The 26,921-nt window shown below is 39.8% G+C and overlaps 1 protein-coding gene across 9 annotated transcripts; it reads left to right on the top strand.

Moving 5' to 3' along the window:
* Positions 1 to 183: 183 nt before the first annotated feature.
* MORF4L1 (mortality factor 4 like 1) lies at positions 184 to 26,921 on the top strand. 9 transcript variants are annotated; one of them, XM_076348157.1, is made up of 14 exons: positions 184 to 303; positions 5,004 to 5,050; positions 8,219 to 8,286; positions 10,170 to 10,196; positions 10,622 to 10,708; positions 11,463 to 11,543; positions 14,175 to 14,237; positions 19,643 to 19,668; positions 20,281 to 20,369; positions 20,674 to 20,775; positions 22,417 to 22,505; positions 23,792 to 23,964; positions 24,310 to 24,394; positions 26,205 to 26,921. In XM_076348157.1, exons 1-14 carry the CDS (start codon positions 264 to 266, stop codon positions 26,287 to 26,289), a joined length of 1,062 nt encoding a protein of 353 aa, XP_076204272.1. In that variant the 5' UTR covers positions 184 to 263; the 3' UTR covers positions 26,290 to 26,921. The 9 variants fall into 9 exon arrangements, with proteins under 9 accessions (XP_076204272.1, XP_076204271.1, XP_076204273.1 ...); XM_076348156.1 differs by having other exon boundaries at positions 10,131 to 10,196; XM_076348158.1 differs by lacking the exon at positions 10,170 to 10,196.

Raw genomic sequence — 26,921 nt, 5'->3', positions numbered from 1 at the left:
GTTTTTTTTAATCCGCTCGCGCTCCTCACGGCCCTTGCAGCCAGCAATCGGCAGCCAAACCCATACTTTATCCCCCCGGAGTGGGGGGCCTGGAAGCGGAGCGCTCCCGCCCCGCCGCAGACTACAAGTCCCAGCATGCCGCGGGGGATGCGGCGCGGCGCAGCGCGCCTGCGCGGCACCGGCCGGGGCCGGCCGCGCATAATGCGGCGGAGGTGGTGAGGCCCCCGCGGGGAGGGGGCGGGAGGAGGGAGAGTCACTTATAAATGGCGCCCAAGCAGGACCCCAAGCCCAAATTCCAGGAGGGTGAGTGTGGGGGGGCCGGGCCGGCGGTGTGGGGAAGGGGTGCCTGAGGTGGGGTGAACGCTGAGGTGGGGAGGCGAGGCCGGGGGGGCAGGGGCCTGGTCGGGAGCGGGCGGCGGGGCTGTGGGGTGGGGGGGGGAGGTGGGGCCCGGGCGGCACTGGGGGCCCGGGGCCGGCCCCCGGCGGGGTGGCGGTGGGTTCCCGCTGCCGCGTCTCCCAGCGCTCGCCGGAAAGCCCGGCTTTAAACCCGCTGCTGCCGTTCGTTGCCCTGACTTCGCGGTGGTGGGTGGGCCAAAAAGAAACAAAGGAAACGATTTAAAGGGGAAAGAAAAAAAAATCCCGCTGCTGTGTCTGAAGAGTCGCAGTCCGACGCGTGCTGAGGCTGCGAGGAGATGTACCTGCGGCGGGGACATCTGCAGCGCGAACGGGCCCGGGGCGGCCGTGGAGGGGACTCCTGACGGGTCAACAACGGTCCCTCTTGCACCGGGGCTCAAGTGGGGCCGGCCCTTGCTGGAGGAGGCCTCTGCCCTCGGCCAGGTCTCTCCTTTGTAATAAAGCAGAGGATAATTACAGTGCTCCATCTTACAGTGCTTGTGGCTCTGAGGCAAGCTTTCAGTAAGGCCTTCAGCTAGACCAGGTTTGGACTCCAGTGTTTATGATCCCTCGGCGTAGGGGATTATTTGGTTTTTAGCTTTCACTGCTCAGCCCTAACAGTGTGAGAATATGTGGAAAAAAAATGAATTCCCGTAGTCTTTGTCTCTCTTCCTGTTCCTCATCTTTCCTACCAGTAAGACATGGGGCTTTCCTATCCCCTGTTATTCTAAATATGCTTCATTTTCTTGCAGGCATAGACATTCATTGGCATTAAAACTGTTGAAATCTCCTAAGTCTGTCAGGATTTTTATTTTCTTGAGTTTGAAACATGCTTATTCTTTACTCTTCCTTGAAAGGGAGCTCAGCTAGGGATCCTCGTGCAGGAGGATTCATGGGGGCAGTATTTGGACTACAGCTGGCAGTTGTGGTGGAATCCATATTTACATCAAAGCACCAGATTTTTTTTTAGGTGAATAAGGGTTAGGATTATGCTTTTTCTGAGACTTATTTTGCATTTTTAAATAATGGTTGTGGTTGATACTAATATAGGTAAATGAAAATGCTAGACAATGGTAAATGAAAACTTACTTCACCCTTTCCTTTCTACCTGTCCCTCAGTTTGGCTTCTAAGCAGGGCTTCCCACACATTTATCTTTAAAAGCGCATTTTGCAGAAGAATGACTGGAAGCCGGCCATTCTGGGTAGCTTAAACAACACTGTGATTGTATGTGCTTCATGGCTGCTTATGTCGCAGCGTGTGCAATCGTGCATCAGCATTCCATGCCATGCGTTAATACCAACGGTATTATTAACCTGCAGAAATAATCAAGATTTTAATGTGTGATTCACATTATAATAATTAATGTGAAATCAAGTGAACTGTAGAAACTAAAACTTAAATAGAATTCCAGGCTGAAATTATGTTCACAGCTGTAGGAATATGAGCAACCTAAATTTAATACAGAAGTTAAAATTTTTAGGCTTTTTTCCACAAATGTAAATGTGTTTGTGATCTCAACTGTAACATTAAAAGGGAGGAAAGTGCAGTGAATAAAGCTTCCTGCAGGCCTAAAACTTACATGCTCTACTGTGGTCCTTCACAGCATGGCAAATGAAAATTATTTTAATTGTAGATTTTTCAAGCTAAATGCACATCTAAGAGTGGGAAGTAGAAGTTATCCATATTGGCATTTTTCACAAAGCAAAGTGTGAGGAGGAGACTGAATTTATTGTGAAAAACCTATGAGAGCTAGGAAAACCTAAATGTCAAGCTAGAAGTACGAGTATACCCCTTGAAATGAAGGGACTGATGTTTTTATGTAGGCATGAGAAATGAGATTGGCATTTGGACAAACATGAATTGCGTGTTGTAGGTACTTCAGGTGTCTTGCATCTCAATGCTGACTTTTTTTTAAAGCAAATACAAAAGAATCTCAGATGTCAGATTCAACTTCCGAGTTGCTTAAGGCAGATTTTTCTTCTGCTGATGCTGGTGACTTCTGTGTTTTCTCGTCTGTTCTGAAGATGCTAGTTAGCTTGCCACTCTGATATCAATTGGAAGGCTTCATTGGTAGTTGTATCCTTGATCCGCAGATTGAGAACCTCTTGTTTCTACAAATACTCTGCATGTAGAACAGTCGAAGGAGTGGGTGGTTGAATTCTGACTTCCCCAAGCTTTTCCTCACATGAAGCCTTTGATGGCGCGGCGAGGGCAGAAGACGTGCCCATTCAGAGCCTAACTGATCCAGCCGAAACACTCTGTGTAGCTTGGCATTCAGGGGTGTTAACAGCTAAAGAACTGTTCTCCTACAAATACTGTCTTTGGGATAAGGAATAGGTGTGGGTGTTCCGCTGCAGCTGTAGGAGAGAAGGGTCTGTAGATTCAGAGAGGCCTCGTGCATGTCTGCAGTAAGCTGGGAAGGAGCAAGAGCCTGTTAGGTTATCATGAAAACGGAACCCTTTCTGCAAAACTGAGATTCATGTGTTTCTTAAAAATAAACAAAATAATTCTTGGTAACTGTGGACATCTTACCTAGAAAGACCTTGAACAATAATTGAAATAGAGATGTGTTTTCCAGTATGACGCGTGAGGATAATAATGTAACTTCTGATTGTTAGCCCTGATTATAAAGATATTTTATTTTTTTAAATAAAAGTACTGACTGTATCAAAATGGGCGCTTCCCTGAGAACCTTTCTAAACCTTTTTCTTTCTTGATACATAGAAGCATTTTACAAGTTGAAATACACTTCTGACCTAGTTCTGTGTTCTTAGACTTTACTGTGAATACTTGTTTCAGCTCTATGGAGAGCATGGGATCCTACAGATTGGATAATAATGAAATCTTAAAACATGACTAGTTCTTTCTAGTCAGTGTAGGAATGAAGGAGTAAATCTATAGTTGCATATTGTTCAATCAGAGTCTGGATGTGTTAGATGAAATGTGATAGTAGCCGTACTGGTTGAAGAGGCTGTTGCTGTATCTGCTTGCCTCCCAGTCTTGGTGGTGAAATGGTGTGTCTGAATCCTCCCTCATCTGCTTCAAGCAAAATCAGGTGGTTTGTCATCAGGCACTGACGCTGCCAGAAGTGTGTTTTGGGAATGAGTGCAAGAACTGCTCTGCCCCCTCACCAAAAAAAAATTGAGATGCGGGACATTCAATTTCTGTTTGCAGAGCAAGTGTCTGTTTAGCACCCATCTGGTTAAAAGTTTCATCAATGTCGTGTTATGTCTGTGGAATAAAGAGGCAAATAAAGCCAGAATTCTACAGGATTCAAGAGAGTCAAAGTTAATGGCACAATGTGCCACTGACTGTATCAATCACTTGAATATGCAGAAAGTGGTTTTGAAGAGTAGAGTAAAATTTACAATGGGGAGGGTACTTTTAAACCTATAGCCCATGAACTGGCCCTTCCCCCACCCTAGTAATTTCTGAGCTGCTCACAAGGAAGAAGGCACCCAGAGTTGTGTTACTGGAGAGACAGCCTGCTTCTGCAGACCTCCTTCCCAGCCCAGTCTGGGGACTGAATAAGTACCTGCATATGTGTACTGTACAGCCTGTATATGGTGACTGTGACAGCTCTCTTCTGTCCTGTATGTCCCGGAAATAGTGGCAAGAACTGGATGTGTGCTACACCCTGGAGTGTATTATGCAGCTTGTCTCTCTGAAAATGTGAGGTACTGCAGCTTTCAAGAAGGAAACATCTGTACTCGGATATCCTGTGTTAAGTACGTTCAAATTCCCACAACGTAACCGCACAATAAGACCTTGCCATTAAGGAAAAAAAACAGACTGAAGAACAATCTCTTCCTACTTAAAAACCACAAAGTGAACAATTTTCTTGCTGTTGCACAAGCCTGGCATTCTTCTGTCCCACAACTCAGATGGGAAAACAATGTCGGGGTCTCTTCCTGACTTCATTGAACTAGAAATACCAGGTGGTGTACTTCCTGCAAGAAAAGGAGTACTAATAGCACTTGCTTTTATTTGTGTCAGAAGCTTAAGATGCAGAGGTGACATCTCTTATGAGAGCTAATTTCCTGCTCTGAGTCAAAATGCAATGTCATGGAGACTAAAGAATCCCTTAGAGTAAGATAGTTTTACCTGCTTACTGCTTGAGTACTTAGGCTGAAGTAGTCCATTTGTATCAAGCCAGTGTGTTTTGGTGTGTGCATCTGAAGTTCAAGGCTTTGAAGGAGTTCCCTGTGCCAGCCTTGCAACAGGATGCAAGGGTGTCTATAACTTGAGTTGGCAGTGGATGGAAGTATGGGCAGGAATGTAAATTTTGGTGCCAATTGTTTGCTGAAGTAACCAGCTGTTCTGCAAAACTCTGGGCAGGCTTGGACATGGTTTGCATGCAGCTGTCCTTGCATGAGTGGTTTTCAGGGAGGTCCTCAGGAATCTTTGCTTATGGCCTAAATAATCAGACCTTTTGTACAAGAGTGAATTTGCTTCTCAAACACTAGCTTGCTTTTCAAATCAGTATCTGCCATTGAATTTCTTTCTAGGTTGACACTGGATTCATTCTATGTTGTACTTGATGACATGTATTTTATAGAAATGGCACATTGGTGGTGTTCTAAGATGTTTATCTGCAACTTTCTTTCAGGTGAACGAGTGCTTTGTTTTCATGGACCTCTCCTTTATGAAGCAAAGGTATGTGTGGTTGCTTATTGCTGCAGATGGTTCTGACTGTTCCCCAAGAAAATAAGGAATTGTATTAGTTTACCTGCTGTGCCTCACTAGATAGGATTAAGGACTGAAACTAAAATGAAGGAAAACCTGATAGTGTATGAAATTAATTAGTTTTAAATCCTGGAGCTCTATATTATAGAAAAATTTCAGAAAACCCAATGGTACTATGCAGCTAGTCTGGTAAACTACTAAAGGCCGGGTGGTCTTGTGTTGGACATTTGATACATCTGTGTTCCCAGAGCACTGGAAAGCATTTGTGCCCATAGGACTTGGTGCTAATGCATGAGCTAGTAAGTTAGCTGCAGTTTGAGCTTCCTCAGAGATGTAGGTGGCTGAGTACAATCAATGGTCTTCAAATAGGACGATGCTGCAGAAGATAGTGCTGGATTAAAGTGACAAAGGAAGTGGCATTCTCAGCTCTGGCTCTTTAACCACAGAAACCATGCATTGCAAATTTGTGACTTGGAGAAGTATCCTTACTGCTTCGGTTGCAGGCCTCTGCTGCAATACTTCCAATGAAGTGCTTTTCTTGTGGGCCTTAAGCAGATGTCACTGCCATGCCATCTGTTTTATTGAAGGTAATTCCTTCAGTAACTCCTAATTTGACTGCCTGTTTCCACTTCCTATGAAATTGAACCAAAGGGCTTTTGTAGCTGTGTGGATTAGACTTGCAGAAATTCCTGGGGCACCTTAAATAGAGACCTAAATCCATTAGGTTTTAGTGTCAGGAAATGTTAACTGATGGGACAACTTCAGAGAGGTGGTAGTAGGGAGGCAGCTAGAAATACCCGACATCTCTCTTCATGCTATCAGGAAATAGTCATTCTAATGTTAAAATAATGTCCAGAGCATTGACAGGGACGTGCTTGTCTAAAACATTTTCACTCTAGTGATTCTCCTCTGTTCTCTCCCTTGCTCTAGAACTGGAGGACAAGGTCGTTGTGAATGTATGCTCAGAGTGTTGTCTTCTGCCAGTACCTGCCCAGGTGCTAGTACAGAGAGGAGAGTAATCAAGGCTTCTGTTTTTGTGGAAACAAACTTCTGTTAGCAGAAGTCTTAACTCTTTGGTCAATTAAACAGTCCAGAGCTGCTACAGCGGTGTGCTTCTCCATGCTGTGCTGTGCCCCTCTTCTCTTTTACACAAGGGTGGAATGAGTGTTGCAGGAACTGGCTCTGCCAGCTTGGTGCTAGAAGGGACTTCCCAGTTGGCAAGGTAGCTTTTGGCTGGCTATTTATATTGAGAGTCTGGATCCTTCTGGGCTCCTGAAATGGCAGAAGGAACTGGGTTTAATTTTACAAAGATACTTTGTAGGTAGTAATGAATAATAACCTTAACTTTCCTCCTGTTCCTTTGATCTATATTTCTTCTGTGATTCTCAATACATAAGTTATTTCGTTCCTGATGACCATATCCTTGGCTTCCTGTAGCAAGACGATCAGAGAAGCACTTGTGTTTGTGTTAGAGTAGTATGAAAAATTATGACAAACGGTAACTGTTTGTACATCTCTGTACAATGCAGAGTTAAATGAGATTCACTTACACTTCTAACCTCCAGCAGGAAGGAGGCCATTTTGGTACAGAAATACATTTGAATCTTCTTTTACTTCATGCTCACTTACATTCTTCAAAACAAGCAGACACTTCTTAAGCACACAGTCTGTATTTGGCTGGCTTTAACTCCAGGACTGTCAAAATGAGCCACTGGTGCAGTAGTATATCAAACAAGATTAGGATATCCTTACTCCTAGTTGCAAGTCTAGGTGAGACTGAGTTTAAGTTCCATATGTGGCATTTTGGAGATTAGTACTGAAATATGATGTTCCTCTCTATGTTGACAACTACTTTTTGTTTAATTGGAGAGGGTGCAGGAAGGAGTCGCCACAAAAGTCTTGAGAAAATGCTGTACAGCAGAAGGCTCTGTCCTCTCAAATACTTAGAGGTAACTCAATTAGCATGGCAAGAAAATACCAGTTACGACTTTTGAGTCATTTTTTACTTCAATGGAAAAAATCCTTAAAAAGGGACTAAAAGCTAGAGCCAAAGAGGGTGTCCTCATGTTTTACAACCACCTCATTATTTCACTGTTAAAGTGGTACAGTGGCATCTGTATCTCAGTGTATCCAGAGCAATACCTTTCTGGATGAAGTGCCTTATCGAAGCAGAAGTTGGTTGATTTAATTTGGTGTAGCAAAAAAGTTCAGGGACATGAGGTAGGTTATGTAGTTTCTGTTCTGGGCTATGTTTTTGCCGGAAGAGGCATGTCTCTGGCTATGTTTTTCTTTTATATAGATGTGGTAGCTTGAGCTCTTATGTGCTAGACCGCAGGGGTAGGAGGAATTTGTGTTAACAGGTAGTGTGCGCAGTTGTTCCAGCTCACCTGAACATATTCCTCTGAGCTGAGACAGGGTCTTGCAGGCTGCAAGTACGGCTGTGCTAAACTATAAGGCAGAAAAGTTTGTGAGGAGTTTGTGAGGGACACTTCTGAATCGGAGTGATACTGTGGAGTGGCTGGAGCAACCTTGTTATGTACGTGTTCCCTCTTTTAATGGTCTTGCCTTAATATCAGTATATGAGGAAGTTAGTGTATTCATAGGCCAGTTGTTTGATGGAAATAACTGTTTTTATTTACCTCATGTATACATTCTTAACCTAGAAAAAGCCCTTACTGCAACTCTTTCTACTGAATATAATGCTCTCTCTGTGGCTGTAGAGATCCATATTATTTATTTTACTTTTGAAGACTCCTCTACTTCAGCCAGCTTACCTGTCTGTGAGGTAGGGGCCTGCATGTGAACAAGCTCTCTAGTGAATGGCTTTTGGCTAACCTGGGGGTAGTGAAGTGACTGCTTGTTTACTCTTCTGGTCATCCTCAGGGGTTTCGGATCCTTCTCGTGAATGAAGGTGTCCCTTTGGATAGCTGAGCAGAGTCGCTTGTTTGCCTAGCCCCTCCAAATCCATAAATAGGTAGTAACTTGTGTTAGAGAACTTACTTTCTGCTGTGAAATAGCTGCCGGTATTTCAGTCGCTTGCATGGAAATCTCTGCATGCTTAAACTCTGAAAGCTAAAAAAGCAAAACTCATTCAGATCTTTTTCATTGGTACTGACTGAACTTTCTTCTCTGTTTCAGTGTGTAAAGGTTGCCATAAAGGACAAGCAAGTGAAATACTTTATCCATTACAGTGGTTGGAATAAAAAGTAAGTATTGCATAAAATGAAAGCAGTATTTCATTTTTCCTTTATGGGAAAATGCAAGCTTTGTCAGTTTGAATGAGAGCTTGATGGACTAGCACTACCATGTCTGTGTCCTTAGGAGACTGTTTCTGAAACTGACCTAAATGATTTTTATACATAAGCCAATGATTTATAGTAACACAAAGAAAACATTGCCTAACTAACCATTTCCTTCAGAGCTTTGGTTGTATAGACAAACTAGCTTAGGGTGTCATTAGACTAATGGGAATGCTTTATAGCATTCTGTTTGTTCAAGTTTGAAAATAGTTACTGTAATTCCTCCCTGGCAAAAATACCTGGTACAAAAACTTCCTTGTTACGTGTTGGTAGGAGAGGCAACCCCTACTGAGGTGGAGCAAAACTCTACTCAAATACACAGTGTACTTTACTTCTATACCACTTTGGCAGCAAAGTTTGGTAGCAAAGATTTGGAGAAGCATGCCTTACTGAAGGTTGTGTTCAGAATGGGAAGGGCTGTCTATTTTAGTCCTTCACAGGAGCAGGTTTAGCCTGTATTTCAGTTCTTGCCTCTCATGCTAAGGTAAAATTAGAGTTACTTTTCCCTTCTGCAAAAATGGTAGGATTCTAGGTGAGAGATTGCCAAAGAATAAAGGCGTCTCCATGTAATAAATGTTGAGCCCATTAAAGGTGAATACGTTCATGAGATTATTGCATTTATGTACTTGTCTTTTTTTCTTTCATTTGAATTCTGTTCTGCCATTAGGCTTTGAATTTAGGAAAAGTGGAGGGGGTTTCTTAGCAATTAAAAGCTTCAGCTCTTCAGACTCCAGAAGTCTTTCAGAGAGCACTTTCCTGTTTTGTTTGTTTTAGTTTCATTTCACTGTTGCAGACTCTAGAGTGAAGACTCTTAGTCACTAGTATCTTAATCTCCCTGACATGACTAAAAGCTGAACTTCATGTTTTAATATGTAACTTTTTTAAATGCATCCGCGCACCCCCCCACCCCTGCCAAATGGACAGATAAATGTTTTATTGTAAACACCGACAGTTACAGGGAGCATAATTGGCTCTTATGGTGGCTGCTTTATATTAATGAGGCAGCATAAATTTGATACTTCCTCTCCTTGTTTATCTCTGATGAAGGTGCCATAAGTGATGTCGTGACTCCTGCTTTTCTTGCTTGCGCTGTTTGAGTTTTTTTGCCTTCAAGCTTCCAATTAACTACATTAAAAGTGGCGTTGCTGCAAGATCTAGACAACTGGGGCAATATGACACCTTAATTTTGGTTTCTATAATTGTGGTCCTTTGTTACTTGTTAATTGCTCGACGACTTAATTTTTTTTGCAAATATCAACAGATAGGATACCAAAAAAGTTTCTTCTTCATACAGTAAAATGTGCCGCACAGTCATATAGCACTTCTTTTGAAGGTCTCTTGCAGCTGTACGGGCAGGATTAAAATAAGTGGCTTAAATATCTGACCAAAGCACTATCCTAAAAACATAGTCTTAGAATGTGTACAGCTGGACATGTGTTTCTCTGTAACTTTTGGATGCTAAGCTTGCCTTGTCTTAACACTCTTGAAGACCTTGTACTCCTGTAGTAGTATTGGTTTTGCCACCTTGATGTTCCAAGACTGGCAGCTATTGCCATGAAATGAAAATGATAAAAGAACTCTTTATATAAAGAGCTTTAACTTGCATACTTCAGAATAACTTGGCCACTTTTAATGTGTTTTATTTGAAATAAATTGTCAGATTGCTCAGATATCCACTCTTTGTCAAAGTGGAATTCTTGCTCATAATGGCAATTTCCCCAACACCTGTTCTCTTAAATCGTTCACTTCAGATTCTTCAAATATTCATGCCATCTTGGTTTCCTTCACAGACAGAAATCAGAGCTCTTCTTCTTACAGTAAGATCTTATTGCTGAATTTGTTAACCTATAAAATGTTGGAATAGATAAAGGAAACTTGCTTCATAATATAGTTATGGCTACAGGTGTCCCATAATTTAGTAAGCATAGAATTTTTTTTTTTCCTGAGATGCTTCATTTAAATTAAAGACAGTCCCTTCCCTCCTAAATTGCCCATCCTTCAAGTTTGGGAACTCTTTGGAAATGACTGAGGGTTACACTTCCCTAGAAAAATCGTTAACAGCTTCAGTCAGTGGGGAATGCGTTTGGTAATTTACACTTTCAGTTGTGCCAGTCCATGACTTGACACAAAAGCAGAGTTCAGTCTCAAATTCTGTGAAGCTTTTAATTGACTATTGCGTGTAGAATGCAATTAGGTAATGTTTTTGAATGATCGTTTGATTTTTTAAAAATTTTTTTTTCAGCTGGGATGAATGGGTTCCAGAAAGCAGAGTGCTCAAATACGTGGATACCAATTTGCAGAAACAAAAAGAACTTCAAAAGGCCAATCAGTAAGTATTTTTGTTAGAAGTCCTTGTCAGTAAATTATTTTTTCATAGAGCTTCAATCCAACAACTGTATATCAAGGGAAGTTAGTGAGTTTAAAAAAAAAAAAACACCTTTCAAGAGGTGTTCATATGTTCATTTATTCTTGAGATGCTTTGGTTTACAGAGGTGTTCTGATCTTTGTCCTCTAGCAGTTTAGAAAGAGCAAGCTGCTACTTAGATTTAAAATGGTGACTTGAGGTTTTAAGGAAGAGTAAGTTGATGAAACGGAGAGGCAGCCTGACTAACTGCATGTACATTCTATAGTGTGGAAATTAGGTGGCTAAAAATGACCCTTGTGCTGTGTCCTTAAAATATACTGTGAAGTGGTAAGGATCTTCTCAAGACAACTTCAGGATGCCTACAAATACTTTGATTTTTATGAATGCTAATCTTGTATTTCTTTAATAGAAATGAATTTATTGAGAAGTTGTTTTATATTTTTCAGAAGCAGTGTGCTGCTTTCATGTGATTCAGATTAACAAGGATGGTGGGAGGGGGAGGAAATGGGTGTTCATACTGCTAAGTGTTGTATGAAGCTGCCCAAATCTTCTTGATACCGAGTTGAATTTGTTCCTGCTCATGACACATACTGATTTGTAAAGCCATTTACTAGACATTCTCTAAATGTTTTGCATAACCTGTTACCCTTTGAGGGAAAACAAGCTTCTTTTTCCATTGAAGTCTTATTTACGAATTTACTCTTTTTTTTTTTTAAAGGGAACAATATGCAGAGGGGAAGATGAGAGGTGCTGCTCCGGGCAAGAAGACTTCTGGTCTGCAGCAGAAAAATGTTGAAGTGTAAGAAGCTTTTTATTTAAAAAACAAACAAACAAAAAAAAAACAACACCAAAAAAACCTCCCAAACTTTTGCTTGTCAGTTTTACTATTGATCTTTAAATAGTATTTTTCTTAGAATGATTCTGCAGGCTAAACTACTTCTGACACAACCCATACAAAAGTTATGTTTCACTTTTGTAATATCAAAAAGGCCTTTGAAGTATTTTAATAAAACTGCCTTCTTAGATTGTGCAGTGTTTAATACTGAATCAAGGTACTGAGTAGACACTAACACTGTACTTTTTTTGCACTTCTATTCCTCTTAAGTTAGTGAACTGACACTCAAAAAGTGGTGAGTGCTCGTAAGACTTTTGTGTATCTCACTGAAATCGGTTTCTATATAGAATTTTACAGTTCTTCCAAGCTGTGCAAGCACTTTTGAATAAAATCCTTAAAATGCCTTGCCTTCTTACTGTACAATTGTTAAAACTGTATTTAAGGAGTCTTTGTTTTGCCGTTTTTGACAAAACTAAACCCATATGCTATTAAAAATGGTTTTGCATCTTAAGAGACCAGAAGCAAGCTCAGACATTTATTAGAAGAAAAAATTTCAGGATGTAACTGTCAGATTTCTTTCATTCCATCCTTTTTGTTTTTCAGAATAGGCTTGTATGGTGGTGTTTAGATTCTCATACAGTCAGTACAGCTCTACTGCTTTGCTCATGTGCCATGAAACTCTTCTTCTATTTGGGGTAGTACTTCACTAAATTATGAAGATGGTCATTACTAATGTGATGTTTTGAACTCCTAACTTCATTTATGATTCTGGTCTTCATGAGGAAGCTGCTGAAATGACATCAATTCCTAAGAAGAGCATTTGGCAGCAGCCTCAGATTTCAGGTCTCATTTATGGGCAACTCTGTTATGAAATACATATAATTGATTTCAGAAGTGCAGCGGTAGTGGGTACAGGTTTTTTGTGTTTTTGTTTGGTTTTTTGCTCTAGATCCTGAATGCAAATTTCACTTTGGGATTAGTCAAAGCCTAGCCAAGGCTGTAAATTGGCTCTTGGTCTCTGGAATGGGGAGTCCGATGGATCTGGCCGTCATGCTGCATGCATGCTCCCTTGTGGTCTGTTGCTGTAGATTCTGAGGTGCTTTAATACCACCGGTTTGGTGTGCTCTGTCAGCTCAGGACGGACCTCTGACAGGGACCTAGTCACCTGTTTGTCTTCATTTGGGGGTGAAAAAACCCCGAACCAAATGTCTGTTTAGACAGTTCCTAATAAATGTCATTAAAATCTAATTAAAACAGATCTAAATTATGACCATTACTAATTCAGCTGCTTAAGGGGTTGTTGCACCTGAGTCGTCTTGCATTTAGTGGGAGTAGAATTAATTTCATGTGTAACTTTGACACAGGTAGTGATGACTCAATTGTGAATGTCTAAAATTTGCATTATAGAGAACATACCAATAGTAACTTCAGGATTAGGTTCCCTATACTGTCAGCTTGAATCATCTTGGTAGTTCAGACTGATTGCAGTGGGATGAGTTGTTCTCTCTGGCTGAGTAAATGCTAAATGTTAACCTGCGCTTGAAATCAAAGTTGGCTTAATCCTCTCAACCACACATAGTAATGTTGCATCCAAGGGAGACCCGCACAGCAAAAATGACTTCATCTTAAGTCTCTGTGTAACTCTAAAGCTTGAAAGCATGTTACCAGGTCTGTCTTTACTCTCTGGTTGAAACCAGTTGGGGAAAGGGAGCGGCTTTTTTTTTTTTTTTGCTGTCATCACTATCCTATGCATGGGTGGTTGTTTCCAGCATAGCAAAACAGACAGTAAGCTAATTCTCTGAAACTTCTGTTTCATGTTGATTGGAAAAATTAATTCCTCGATGGTGGATTTTCAGAGTTGTAAAGGAGAAGAAGGAAAACTGTTGTCATTAGAACAGCAGTCTTGCATTATGAAAGTTATTTATAACAGCGTCCCATATGCTTGTTGCACTGATCTTGCTCCTAGTCTCTAGCCATTACCAGCATCCAATGCATCCCTCTAAATTAGACCTGTGCTTCTTTCAACAAAGTCTCCCGGTTTTTCTTCTCTATTTGGAGGCTGAGGGAGAGGAAGTACTTTGACTTGCCCTAGCAGTGATGCAGGGTTGTGATACTGATTTATTATTGACCAAACTACTGCTTCTCAGATTCTGCTTACAGTTAAAGGCAAGATGGCTTCTGAAAAATCTCAAAATACAGCTCCAAAATAAAACTTCTGGATTGTTCTCTTGTTGTAACTCTAAGGTCATTGCAGATACATAAAGTACTGATGGTGGGGAGGGGGAGAAACTGATCATGCAACTATTCTAAAAGGGTAACACTGTCAACCTATTTGGGCCTCAAAATTTACCTTTTGTAGCATTCTTGGAGGATTGAACAGAGGGAAAGGTAACTTATTTTGAAACATATTCTTCAGATAGCCAAACAATAATGGAAAAGAAATAACAATCTAAACACAACTTATCCTCCAGGAATGTTCAGTAGGATTATAATATGCTGCTAAAAAGGTAAATTTTTGAATCTTAAATAGATTCTCTTTAAGGCTAAACACTAGGTCTGACATTCTTTCCTTAACTCAACCCCCATTGTGCCTAGATTTTTCAGACGAGATGGAGCGCATACTGTTTGCTGTTTGGAGACCCCTACAATATCGACGCGGTGAGTTAAGGATGGATTGTCAAACCAGGATTTTCATCCTGAAATCCAAATCTCCTTGCTTTCATAGATTTCTTTTAGAGACTCTTAAAGTCCTCAGTTGTAATAATGTAAGCTTTGGTAGCAATTCAGTTAACAATTATAAGTACTGCAGTGTATCGTTTTGGTGGGTTTTTTAAAAGCCAGTATGGACTACCAGTTTTTAGTTTCTCTGAAATGTATACCTTTTCAGTTGGATAGGGTACAATATGAGTAGTCAAATGCATTCGGCGTGTCCACTGTTTAAAAAGAAGTGGAGGAGAACTGACTTCAGAATTTTTGAAACTGGATAGTTCTAGAAGGTTACAGTTGGTCTGCATGCTTACTGTAGCCTGGAGTTCTGCTTCCATGGAAATCAGTAATAAACTGCACTGCCTTCTGTAAGTCTTGGGAGCGAGGCTGCTATGATAGGTGGTTTTAGAAATGTGAGGTTTGAACCTGCTTCTTAATGTGCTGTATTTTTACTGTTGGTTCAGAGTAACTGTTTCTGTAAACTGCAGCAACTGGTTCAAAAAGCTTTTGAGACTATTTGTAAGCAATATTTGATCAAATAGAAATATGCATGAAATGAAAGTTGTATAGACTTGTTTTTAAAATAATTATTCATCTTATGATAACTAGAAGCTATCATGGAAAAAGATTTTGTATGGTTATAGCAGGTTGCCAAAAATGAAATACAACACTATAGATACTGGCTTCTCTGGACTGTTTTTATGTAGCTCTGCCAAATTCCAACTTCTGAGAGTTTATGCTACCTTTGATGGGCCTAATATGATTAACTTGCAAAAAATCAGTAAACAATCAGAGTTAACGGGTGCTTGGAAAATAAGAAGGGCAGCTGACAGTGTTCTGGAGGGAAGATATGGCACTGAATAACAAATTTGAGAACAGCATCTGTTTTTAAATGAGATATATGCAAGCAGTCTCATCAAAGATGCTCTCAAAACAGTATCTCAACTTGGGAGTTACTGTTTTTCTTCTTCTAATAGAAGTCTTGTTCTTAATCTGAACATATTACTCAAGCATCTGCTCCTGCTGCATGTCTCTTGTGGTATCCTCTGCTATCTTTGGCGCAGCTAGTGGCTCTCTCACAAGCTACTTCAAGTCCTCTAAATGTCAAGCGGCATGTGAACACTGCCTACATGCCAGTTGTCTAGGGCTGTAACAACATTGGAATGGCTACACCGGCTCAAGCCGGAGATTTTCCTAACCTCTTCTGCTGTCTGATAGTCACCAGTAACAGGTGCTTAGGGATAATCAAATGAGTCAAGTCTAGAATGCTGTTCTACCCCAAATACCCTTTTTGCTTCTAGCAGTCTGTAATTAAGGGACTTTAGAGCTGTAGGCTGTATCTATGTGATGGGTTTAATAACCCTTTGTAGGACTGACTTATATTTATCTAAACTTCTGAACCATTTGGACTTCTGGCATCCCCATCATCTTGTGGCAGCGTGTTCTCATTTAATTCAGTACTGTGTTGAAGAGGGGAGGAAAGAGGATGACTCCTCCTTTCTTAAAAATGTCTGCTGCTTTGGTTTTTTGTCTTGAGGAAAGATTGATTAGTTCTTCAAGCTTCACCTTTTATTGCTAGTGATACCTCTACCACATTTCCCCTCTTCTTCCTGTCCAGTTGTCAGCTTGAGAAAGCCCTTGTCTGCCTGGTTACTCCTGGTATAGAAGCTGCTGTACACTGCCAACTATTCTTTGTTCTCTTTACCTCTTCTAGTTTTATTGTGTGCATTCTAAGGTCAGGTTGCCTGACCAGGCACAGGAGACATAAGTGTATATAATCCGGACTTTGGTGTTTATCCTTTTGCTAATACTGTTCGATGGTTGAATTGAATCTTGATAGGAATGCTTCTTTTCACAGCTAAGTTAGTGACCAAGCTGCTTGAGCAATAGTGGCTGATTTCATACTTTCTTCCAACATACTTATTTTTCACACTTGAATCTTTTCATTTACTTTAGTACTAGTCACCTTGTATTCAGAGAGACTTTGATTTCATATTGCTTAGTTACGACTGTTTTCTCAGTAAACTGGCACCAAATCTCCTTTTTCTGGCATTTACAAATGTATTGAACTCAAATGCCTGAGACCAAGTGGTAGCTACCTTCATTCTCTGCTGCTCACATCTTAACCAACTATTGTAGGGAGGTTCCAACAGACCTCCGAGTCCCTTAAAAGGCACATGGATCTTGGGAAAGTAAAATACTTGTTATTGTCCGCAACATTTTTATCAGCCTGGTCATGGACTCCTAACTGTTGTGGAGGAAGTAAACCTTCCTGCAAGTCTTTGGGTTTTTGTGATGTCATTTGTCTGTGGTGAATTCAATTTTCTAAGCTATTTTTATTTTCTACTGACAGTTTTCTAGACATGCCCCAGAAGACACTCCAGTTTAGAGCTCTGAGCATTAACACCAACTCTTTTGTGCAGAAATTGCTGGCTTCTTGAGGTGGTACCCAAGGTTCTGTGACAGACACTTATACTTTTTTTTTTCTGATGAATGTCTGCAGAAAGGTGGAGTCTTTCAATATGTTGTCTTCTATGGCATCCCCTTTAGTCTCACCGTTTGATCGTGAACACAGTCCTGTTTTGAATACTGAGGTTGGAAGTTCGGTATCATGCTCCTGTGGCATGGACTTGCTTATTTTCCTTCTGAGTCTGTCACCTATATATGATATATGCTATATATGTGCTATATATGATATATAGCATTTCATTGTTGTGAGCTGTTCTGTAAGCTGGAATACTGTTTGTTTTCTGCTGATTATCTTGTTTCTACACAATTCAGATGGTTATGTCAGTAGTTCATTTATTTTTGGCTTTCTAATTCAGTCTCACATTTTGATCCCCAATACTTGAATATTCTTGTTAGAGCTGCATGTTCTTGTTCTGCTAAAATAAAACTCTGCAATGGGGGCTGGGTTAGCTTCTTACCAGAACTGATCGCTGGCCCTGCTTCTTTGAGGAGGTAATGTCTGACTACAGTGGGATGCATCCTTTTAGGTTTGAACTGAGAGATCTTTAGCACCTTGCAGCTCTGTCCAGCCTTTTAATTAAAACTCTTTTCACAGAGGCTTCCTTGAAACTTCCATGCTGCTTTTTAGTTTTGTTGTCAGTTTTCAGTGAAAAATGCCAGTCAATAGAGAAATACGTGAATGAAGAATAGCAGCTGGGCTGTACTTGCCATATAAAGAGAAGTCAATGAAAGCTTTTATACTGCTTCTATACAGCAATATAGGGCTTGCTGTTCATAGTGTAGTTGTGAAGTGGCACAAAAGGAAGGGCTTTAATCTACCCTAGATACATTTCATCTTTTTGTGTCACTTCAGGACTTGCATCCCCTTTGTCCTTGCAGGAAGGCATTATCTGCCATCATGAGGAAAATGCATGGTGTTCTTCAGCTGTATGTCTCAAAATGAGACTGCTTGGTCTGGTTAATGGAATCTAGCTATCTAAGATGTGCTGCTCATCTTGGGCTACAACTTCTATCAGTAGGGCTGTATATAACCTCTGTGATACAGATGCTGCATCTTTCTCCTAGACATCAAGTTGCACTGCATGCTTCAATTGCTGTACACAACAGCAGCACTTCACCTTGCACAGCTGCCTTCACCTGGTGAAGAGTATTACTCCAGACAGTCTGCTGTACAGACTATCAAAAAATCTGCCAAATGCTAATGTTTTGTCTCTAACCTTAGCTCATTCTGTTTGTTCCCTAACTCAGATTTGTCTTTTAGACTTTGCAAACAGATGGCTGCTTTGACTTGAAGCAGAGGCACATGACTTGAAATATAAGGAATGAGGTGGGAGAGCACAAGCAACTGCCTAGAATGGTTTATGCTAGACTTTATGCTTCAGTAACATAGATGTGGCTTACTGTCTTAATTGCGATAGTTCTTTAAGTACTTTGTATTGCCTGTCTGTTCCAGGTTTTTAAGACTCTGCTTCTAGACTAATGCTTAACATTATTTTTATCTTGTGATTTTAATTATGGAAAGAACTCCCTGTTCCTCCTTGTTTACTCTAGGTTTGGAAGACTTTCTCTTCAATACACAAGTCTATTATCAGTGACTTAACTTGGCAATTGTTCCTTCTTCCTGGAGAGAGATGATCTTTATTCTGCCCACAGTTTAAGCCTAATGCTTGTTTGACTTGAAGCTTGAAAAAAGCCTTACTCTTCCTATCTTCAGACCTTCCTAGAAACTCTGCCTGCTTCCTGACACAGATAAACCCAGTTCAAAGCCTGAATACAAGAGTCACTTGAGATAGTGGTGAATTTCCAAGGAAATAATCTTGTACTGGTAAAGAGTTTTATCCACACAATCTGCAATTTTTTGAGAAGTTTAACTGGACTCCTATTAATAGTGAGCAAATTGAAATGTGACTAGTAGTACTCTTAATTAAAATTTTCTGAAAATGGTTAGTAAATATACAAAGTTCAGATAATAACAAAAATACCTGTTAGGACAGTTTAATTTTGTCATTGATACTCTTGACCTATCTGAATATTTACATGTCATATGCATTGTATTTCAGGTGTCTTTAAAATTTTTGGAAGTATAGCTTTTCATTTGGAATAAAAATAAGGGCTAAGGATAGAGACTTTAGAGAAGTGTGAAGTGTGTAAATTAGAAACAGTAAGTGTTGAGAGAAGCATTTGGAAGAAGATAAATATTAGGGACAATGCTATTTAGTAGTGTTCCAAATGTTTCTAATAAGTGGCAAGTGTAATTGTGATCTCCCCTAAAAGTTGATGACGGAATTATAGGCAGTCCATGCAGCTTCATGCATATAATTCTGATAGTGCTATTTAAACTTCCCTCTACTGCTGTAGTGGTAAAACTGTGTGGTTTTTTCAATACTTTACTGGAAGTTAATTCAGTTGACTGAGATTTATCTGATAATTCCCAGGACTTCTGTTTCCTTGTCCCATATTCTGTCTCTACATGATCCTTGAAATACAGAAATAAAACTACAAATCTAGTGTAGTTTTCGAAGAGCACTTGGAAAGTATGAAACATCTGTAGATGTTACTTGCATAAGTGTCAGTCAGTACCGTTTTTAAATACTCGTGTGTTCTTGGCAAGCCTTCTGGGGTTTTGTAGGTTTAAGTTAGTGATTCCCCCCCAAAATGGTGAATTATAGTCTGTTAAATGAAAAATCTTGTAGTATCATAACTGTGATGCTAAATCATATCTGACATTTCTTTCATGTGCTTTTATCTAAATACTCGGAGTGTATTTAGAGGCCACGGAGTGTTCACTCATTGTTCTGAACTTAGTGGACAATTTCTCTGGCTTTCTACTTTCGATTCTTTAAGTAACACTATCTTTATATTTGCAATAATCTGTGTTCTTCTTGCAGGAAAACAAAAAAGAACAAACAGAAAAGTAAGTATATCTTTATTTTGTATATAAGCGGATATCCTTAGTGAAGGATTCTTAGCTGGAATAAGACCTTAAATCTGCCTCAACTAAGTTTACTTACTATCACCTTGTGTTGTTCCTCTTGGACTTCAGATGTCTTTTCCTCTTGGTCAGGAGGAATGCATACTTTTCTGGTTTGTACACAAACTACTTGTTTCAGTCTATCAAGATTTTGACATCTAACAAATTAAAAGCAAAGTGATATCTCCATGGAGCTGTTAAAACATAAGTTTGACTTATTAAATTATTTCCTTATTGAGATGGAGATGTGACATATCTGCAAAGCTGAGTTGCTGGTTCCAAAAATTCTTCTGAAGAATGTTAAATACTGACATAGTGGTTTGTTTTTAATGCAGAAACCGCCATCTTCAGATAAGTGTAAATATAGCAGTTTAAACTGTCACAAATATGTGGAACTTCCAGAATACAAGTAATACTTAAAACAAAAACAAGTGAAAAGGTGACCTGAGAGAAAATCTGAGTCTTAGTTTTAAATCCTTCTAAATCTTTTTTTACTGGTATTTCTTACTGACTTACCAGATTTCTTAAGCAGCATAATGTCATTTTTCTGTACAGCTCCAGGAATTGGAGAAGGGAGCAGTACCAGTGAGACTCCTCAGCCTCCTAGGAAGAAGAGGGCTCGAGTAGATCCAACGGTTGAAAGTGTATGTATTTCTGGTTCTTACAGGATTTTTGATAGAAAACGGGAAGGTTGCTTTGCTCAGAAATACAGACAGCAATACTTGGTCCTGCAGTATGGCAGTGTGAAATGTTACAACTTGCGAAACTATGGTTCCCAAGTGGCCTTGGAAAAACTAAGCTATTTCCTTGTTCCCTGCGGAGCCTACAGGAATTACTGTAGTAATTCCTCAGTCCAGTGGTGTATTTCAGTTGTGAAAACAAGGAATATGGGTCACTCTTAGCTTGAACAGTTATTTGAAAGTAATTGGTCTGGCTTCACTTTTTTAGGAAGAAACATTTATGAACAGAGTTGAAGTAAAGGTGAAAATCCCAGAAGAGCTGAAACCATGGCTGGTAGATGACTGGGACTTGATCACCAGGCAAAAGCAGGTAATTTGTCAAAAGAACAATCTGGCCATGTATAGGCGAGGACACTAAAACTAGAATTTCATATCCTCTTCAAGTGCGATGTAGTGAAACCTCTTGTAGAGTTTGACAGCAGCCTGATGGCTTACTTGACAGTTGTCATTCCGGTTGGATTTTAACCAAAGGTCACCTGTGAGTAGGACTGTGGCTCAGCAGAGTTGCATGTGAATTTGTAGAATAGACTTGGTCTAATCGAGCATAAGCTAGAAAGGCAAATAATTTAAAAAACTTATTTAAGCTTTAAGTGTGGTGTTAACTCTATGCATGCTTGGCCTGCTGTTATGTTTTGAACAGTTTACTTAGTTGGTAGAGAATTGGTCTGTAGGAGCGTCACATGTGATGCATATTTTACCTTAGCTCCTTCCTGCCTTGTTTACCTGTCACTCACTGCCAAGTTCGAGTATCTTAAGTTGTTCTATAGCTCTGATATAAAGCTGTCGCTTAGGGTAGCGATTCTTAACTTCTGCCAGGCTGGATCCATATAAAGCTTCCTGATACAGTAAATTAAACTTTGCTTTCCATTTTAAAAGTATAAAACATTTTCATGAACTTAAAACATATTAATGAATCATTACTTGTTTCATGTGTGAAACTGCTTACTAAAATCGACAAGAGCATAGAAAATAATACCGTTTAAAACTGTTTGCTGTTGTTTGGTAGGTTGCAATTATATGCTGTAACTTACTGGTACTCCAAGGTACTGTCTCTGTTCTTGCAATCCCAGACATGTAAAAATCTTGTTAAGTCCTACGTGGATAAGGCTGACTTTTCTCGGTGAATACAAATCTTAAACTTGCATCAGCAGTAAAGGTGCTTAAGCACGGCTACGTTACACTGACTCCGGTTCTGGAGACTTGCTTCCCCCCCACCCCCCCAAATGTCTTCAGACTGTAGTGCTCTTATGAAAGGAAATAGATAAGTGGACTGGGGCCCATGCCTCAAAAAAAAAAAAAAGAAACCCAAGTATGTGAATTTGCTGTACTACTGAGCCTTGCCATGTACAACTGAACGAGCGTCTGTGGGTACAGATGATCTGTGTATGGTATTAAAGATGGAAGTTAATCCTTGGTGAATGATGGCTGGGAATATTTGTCTTCAATTCTGTAAGCTCTGATGTAGCTCTAATACTCTTCAGACTGTGCAGGCAGTTAAACTTCCCAGCAGGTGCTTGGCAGGCTTATTTGCTTTGCAGCAATAGTAGTGCCAAGTGCTGAACTGTGGATGCAAGAAGAACAGACAGAAGAACAGGCAAAATGGTCACTGTTGCTTTTGTAACTGCTGTTTGGCCTGGTGTAGGCAGGTCTGTAGGGGTATGTGTGTGCTTTGCTGCATACCTTTGACTCTTGGGGTGACTTTAGCAGTTCATCATCAGGTTGCGGTTGAGCAGCACAAATGTTAAATGGAAACATGGATATAGTCACTGTTACGGAGTTTTTTTGGTATGCATAACTAAAACGGGTGTTCCTTTAATAACACTTAACATCTTAACCTGTTAATTTTATTCTAGAAATGTCCTTATGTATGTTGATTTAAATTTAGCATGCAGATATAAATGTCTACATAAATTAGACAACTTGTATTTGTTCGTTTTTGCTTCTTGTGTAGCTCTTCTATCTTCCTGCCAAGAAGAATGTTGACTCCATTTTAGAGGATTATGCAAATTACAAAAAATCACGAGGAAATACTGATAACAAGTAAGTTGTGGTCATTTCAAATCTTAAATACTACTTTTGCTGCTATTGTTGGACTTCTATTTCATGGAAAATTTAGTAAGGTTGTTAAACATGTCCCAGCCCTATGTCCAGCTTCATGTTCCAAGACCAAGGTGATCGAGGAATTCAGAAATCTTTGAGGAGGTAATTCAAGAATGCAGTTCCGCTTTCTGGGTATTATTTCTGCTTCCCCCACTTTCCCTAAGCCTTTTTCTAAAGGAAGCTGATAAAAGCCAAGCGAATAGTTCTCCACCCCTTCATTCTAGCTCAGGCTTCCTACGTTGGGTGAATAAACTCAGTGGCACTTGCTATGTATGAGCTGAACAAACTATCAAAAAAGCTACCTAGCAGATGAGTAGAGTGTTACTGTGTGGGCGGACTCTCGAGTGGAGGTAGAGGGGTGGGGGACAGGGAGGTAGAGGATGACTTTTAAAAGAATCAGATGGGCAGAGCTAACTACCTTGAGGAGATAGCTTTGAAGATTCTTATTTGTAATTACCCCAGCTGTCCAGCCCTGACAACAAACAAGGTGTGTTTATTCTTGAACAAAGCTTTCCTGTTTTAAAGGGAGAGAAACTAGAAATGTGAAGTTATTTTCTTCCATTCAAGAGGAAGCATATTATTGACTTGTCAGGGTGTTTTAACATTCTTTTATGTAATTGTCCTAATGTCTGTTCTAAATTTGTTTGCAGGGTGGAGTGAGGGTTGTACTTCTCAGATTTGCAGTGTCACTGCTAATTCCTACACAGTTGTTATTCAGTTATTTGTGAAGTTGGAGGCCTGCAGGAGTATGGCATTGAGAGGCCTAGTTAGAAAGGGTCAGTTGCCTGAAATATTGGGTGGCTGTCCCCTTCTGTTAAGCAGTTCAGTCTGATTACTTATAGTATTGTACTCTTAAACGGATGTGAGTTGGGATTAACTTTGGTTGAAAACACAAGAGCCGGTAAGTGTCCTTAGAAATACTCACTGTTGCTTTGAAAGGACTGCTCTAAGAGTTAATTTCTTTACGTGAGTAGGTGACTAAAAACAAGGCTTTTTTCAGTTTGCCTAAATTCTTACGGAGTTCAGAACAGTCCATTTTTAAAGGAGGTCTTGAAATGCATCACTTCCTGCGGCTGTACATTTTAAGGCCTCCAGACAAATTTCCTTGAAAAATCTGAAGGCTTGTAAAAGATCTTTGCAATTTTGATGGACTCACCAAGCCAACTCTCATCTTGTGTCCATCCAGTCACTTGAACAAGACTTGCAATGTTTTCTCTGTTTACCAGGGAGTATGCAGTCAATGAAGTTGTGGCTGGAATTAAAGAATACTTCAATGTCATGCTGGGAACTCAACTACTGTACAAGTTTGAGAGGCCCCAATATGCCGAAATTTTAGCAGATCACCCGGATGCTCCAATGTCTCAAGTCTATGGTGCCCCACACCTTCTGAGGTTATTTGGTGAGTATGACCTCTAGAGGTTGAAGAAGAGCAGTTAGAAGTATTCAAATGCTTCCTTTTCCTGTCTTTTGAGTCTCAGTGGGTGTGAACTGCAGAAATTTGACAAGTGACTATGAAACATATGGTTTCATTCTTTCCTTATTCCATGTACCTAAAATGTTCAGAGCCACTCAAGGATTTAGAATGGAAATAAATTTTCAACAGCCTAGGTATTTTAGGTGGGCTTTATATATTGAAATAGATTCCTGGGCTGTTTTTATATGCTACTGTAAGGTTTTAGACTGTACTGAAATACTTGTTAAAGTTGTTGTTTATAACTAACAAGTGCTACTTCTTTTGAAACAGTGCGCATTGGAGCTATGCTTGCTTACACTCCTCTTGATGAGAAGAGTCTGGCTTTGCTGTTAAACTATTTGCATGACTTCTTAAAGTAAGTACTTTTTAAGTCTCAGAAAGAAAAAGTTAAGTAAGTACAGGCTATTGTAATGTGGCCTATTTTCAGTGAACAATTGTTTTATATATATATGTCTGTGTATAATCTTGGGCTTGTGCATGGTATGTTCACCAAAGATTGCAGTGAAGCTTTCTCAAACTTTGCTGCACAGTAACATGAGTAAGACTGGCTTTAACTTCTCTCCAGTTATACTGAGGTTATTGCTAGTTAAACATGTGCTTACGTCTCTATTAGCCTGCACTTTTAAACTATCCAAGTCTGCTACTTGTTTCAAAATAAATGTTGAAGCATTTATTTGTAGTTGCTATAAAAAGTGGATGACAATTACAGCAAACTGTAATTGAAATTACACAACAGTTACTCAACAATAATTGAGCAAATGTTAAAAACTAATGAACCTTACTAATGTTATTTCTGGGGTAAACTGTCATTGTAGCTTTAGTGCACTGCACTACGCTGTGGTGCTGTAGACGTTATATTTAGGATGAAAACCTTGTCCTAAATAATAATACAAGACTTCAATGTGAAATGTTTCTTAAAAAAAATCAGACATTTGATTTCAGACAGGTGATGAAATACTTCCTCACTGCTATAAGGAACTATGGAGTCACTTGCTGCTTAGTTCACCTGTAAATGTTTCCCGAATGCAAGATGCTAAAATAGAATTAAACTTCAGTTTAGTGTCTGAGGTGTCATACCTGTATTCCCCTATATCTATGTACGAGCGTGACTTCAGCAGCTTCCATGCATCTGTACTGCACTGGAGGGACTTAGTATTATACTCCTGCAATTTATTGATACATATAGGTAGGGACAGGTGTGTGGTATGAAACCGTATGCGAGCCTACAGTGTCAGTGCAGCTTTTTGCTTTTGCTGTACTGGCAGACTTTCTTGGTCAAATTTACTAAAGCTGTAAACTTCCATTTGTGATTGTCATGGAGAAGAGAAGTGTTCTGTGTATTTTTGTACAAGACTTCAGTGGTCTACTGATAGTGTTTGGAAATATTGATTTGTAAATATTAGGGTAACAAAGCATTAAAATGTTTTGCCAGTAAATACCAGCTTTTACCTCTGTGTGATTGGGTAAGCTATTGGAAGTTGAAAGAAAAGCCTCAGCAAATCCAAGACAGCTCTGCAGTAGAACTAGAAATGGATCAGCCTGACTTCCAGGGCAAACTTGCCTTGGAATAGTCCTAGAGTCTTGAGTAGATCATAGTCTTTGTAAATGCGAGTGCTAAAGAGCTTTCAGCTGTAAAGATAGAAATGTGAAGCCGGTGCATTGACCAGAAATCCCTGAGTCCATTTGATGAGAAGTAGTGGCATGTAATGCTTATCTTCGGCTATTGCACTTAGTTGACCATCGCTCATTTTGCTCTAGCCATCGTTTATTTAGCCATTTAAGTTCCATGTTTGTGCAGACAGAACTTCATGGTGTCCTACTCCTTGTCCCTACCCCTTTGAGTACAATCAGTAGTAAATTGATTCTTGGTACGGCAGCTGACTGCACCTCAAATGTCAACTGTTTCATCCTGTTAATCTTAACCTCCCTGTGCTCACTTGGAGCCAGAGTTGCTTGGCAACTTGTTTGGAATTGATTTTTTTTGGCATGAGCTGTCAAATCTTTAGTTGCTTTACACAGCTGACTTTTTAGTAGATACGTTAGATTTGTACTCTTGAAATCATGTTTTATGGTCTCAGCAAACACCTAACGATTCACTCACGTGATGCTAAACAACGGAGACTTTAGGCAAGAAGGTAATTTAATCTTTTCATTATTTTTCATAGGTATTTAGCAAAGAATTCCTCCGCGTTGTTTAGCGCCAGTGACTATGAAGTAGCCCCTCCTGAGTATCATCGGAAAGCAGTATAATAACTGTGCTGCTTTGCAATGAAGTGATAATTGGATCCTTGTAATACTGTCCACTTCTACAGCTTGTTCTTCACCTTTCTATTGCACATGTCTCTATTGCACAAATTATGTACACATAAAGTGAATAAAGTTGTGTGTTTAAAATGGAACTGGCATTTGTAAGTTCTGAAGATGTTCTTGTCCCGAAATGGAAGCTTGGAGTTTAACGGGAACTCTCTGGTGTTTCTGGCTTGCTACTGTTGTTTGCATCAATGGAATGTAAAAAATGCATTATGATATTTCATTGTATGAACTCTTCAGTGCTCGTGGGTCTGTTTTGACATTAAAATTTGCTTCACTAACCTGCTTTATTGCATAGTAATGACAAACCCAGACTCTCAGACCCATGAGGGCTGTGATCACCTAGTGTTGGTGCTATTGATTAGTCTGACTTTCAAACCCATTTACTTTCTTGGTGTTGGAAGTAAAATGTTTGGTCCATAAATGTATGCTTTTATTTAGATAGTGGAAGGACTGTGACTTTTTTATATTCTAACAATAGGAAAATGCATTATCATATCGTAGTGTCTTGGAAATGTTGGTCTTTCACAGAGCTGTTTTACAAATCTTCAAATAAACTTTTTTAATTTCAA

This window comes from Aptenodytes patagonicus, chromosome 10, assembly GCF_965638725.1.
Source record: "Aptenodytes patagonicus chromosome 10, bAptPat1.pri.cur, whole genome shotgun sequence".
NCBI lineage: Eukaryota > Metazoa > Chordata > Aves > Sphenisciformes > Spheniscidae > Aptenodytes > Aptenodytes patagonicus.
This window is presented reverse-complemented; position numbering and strand designations above follow the sequence as displayed.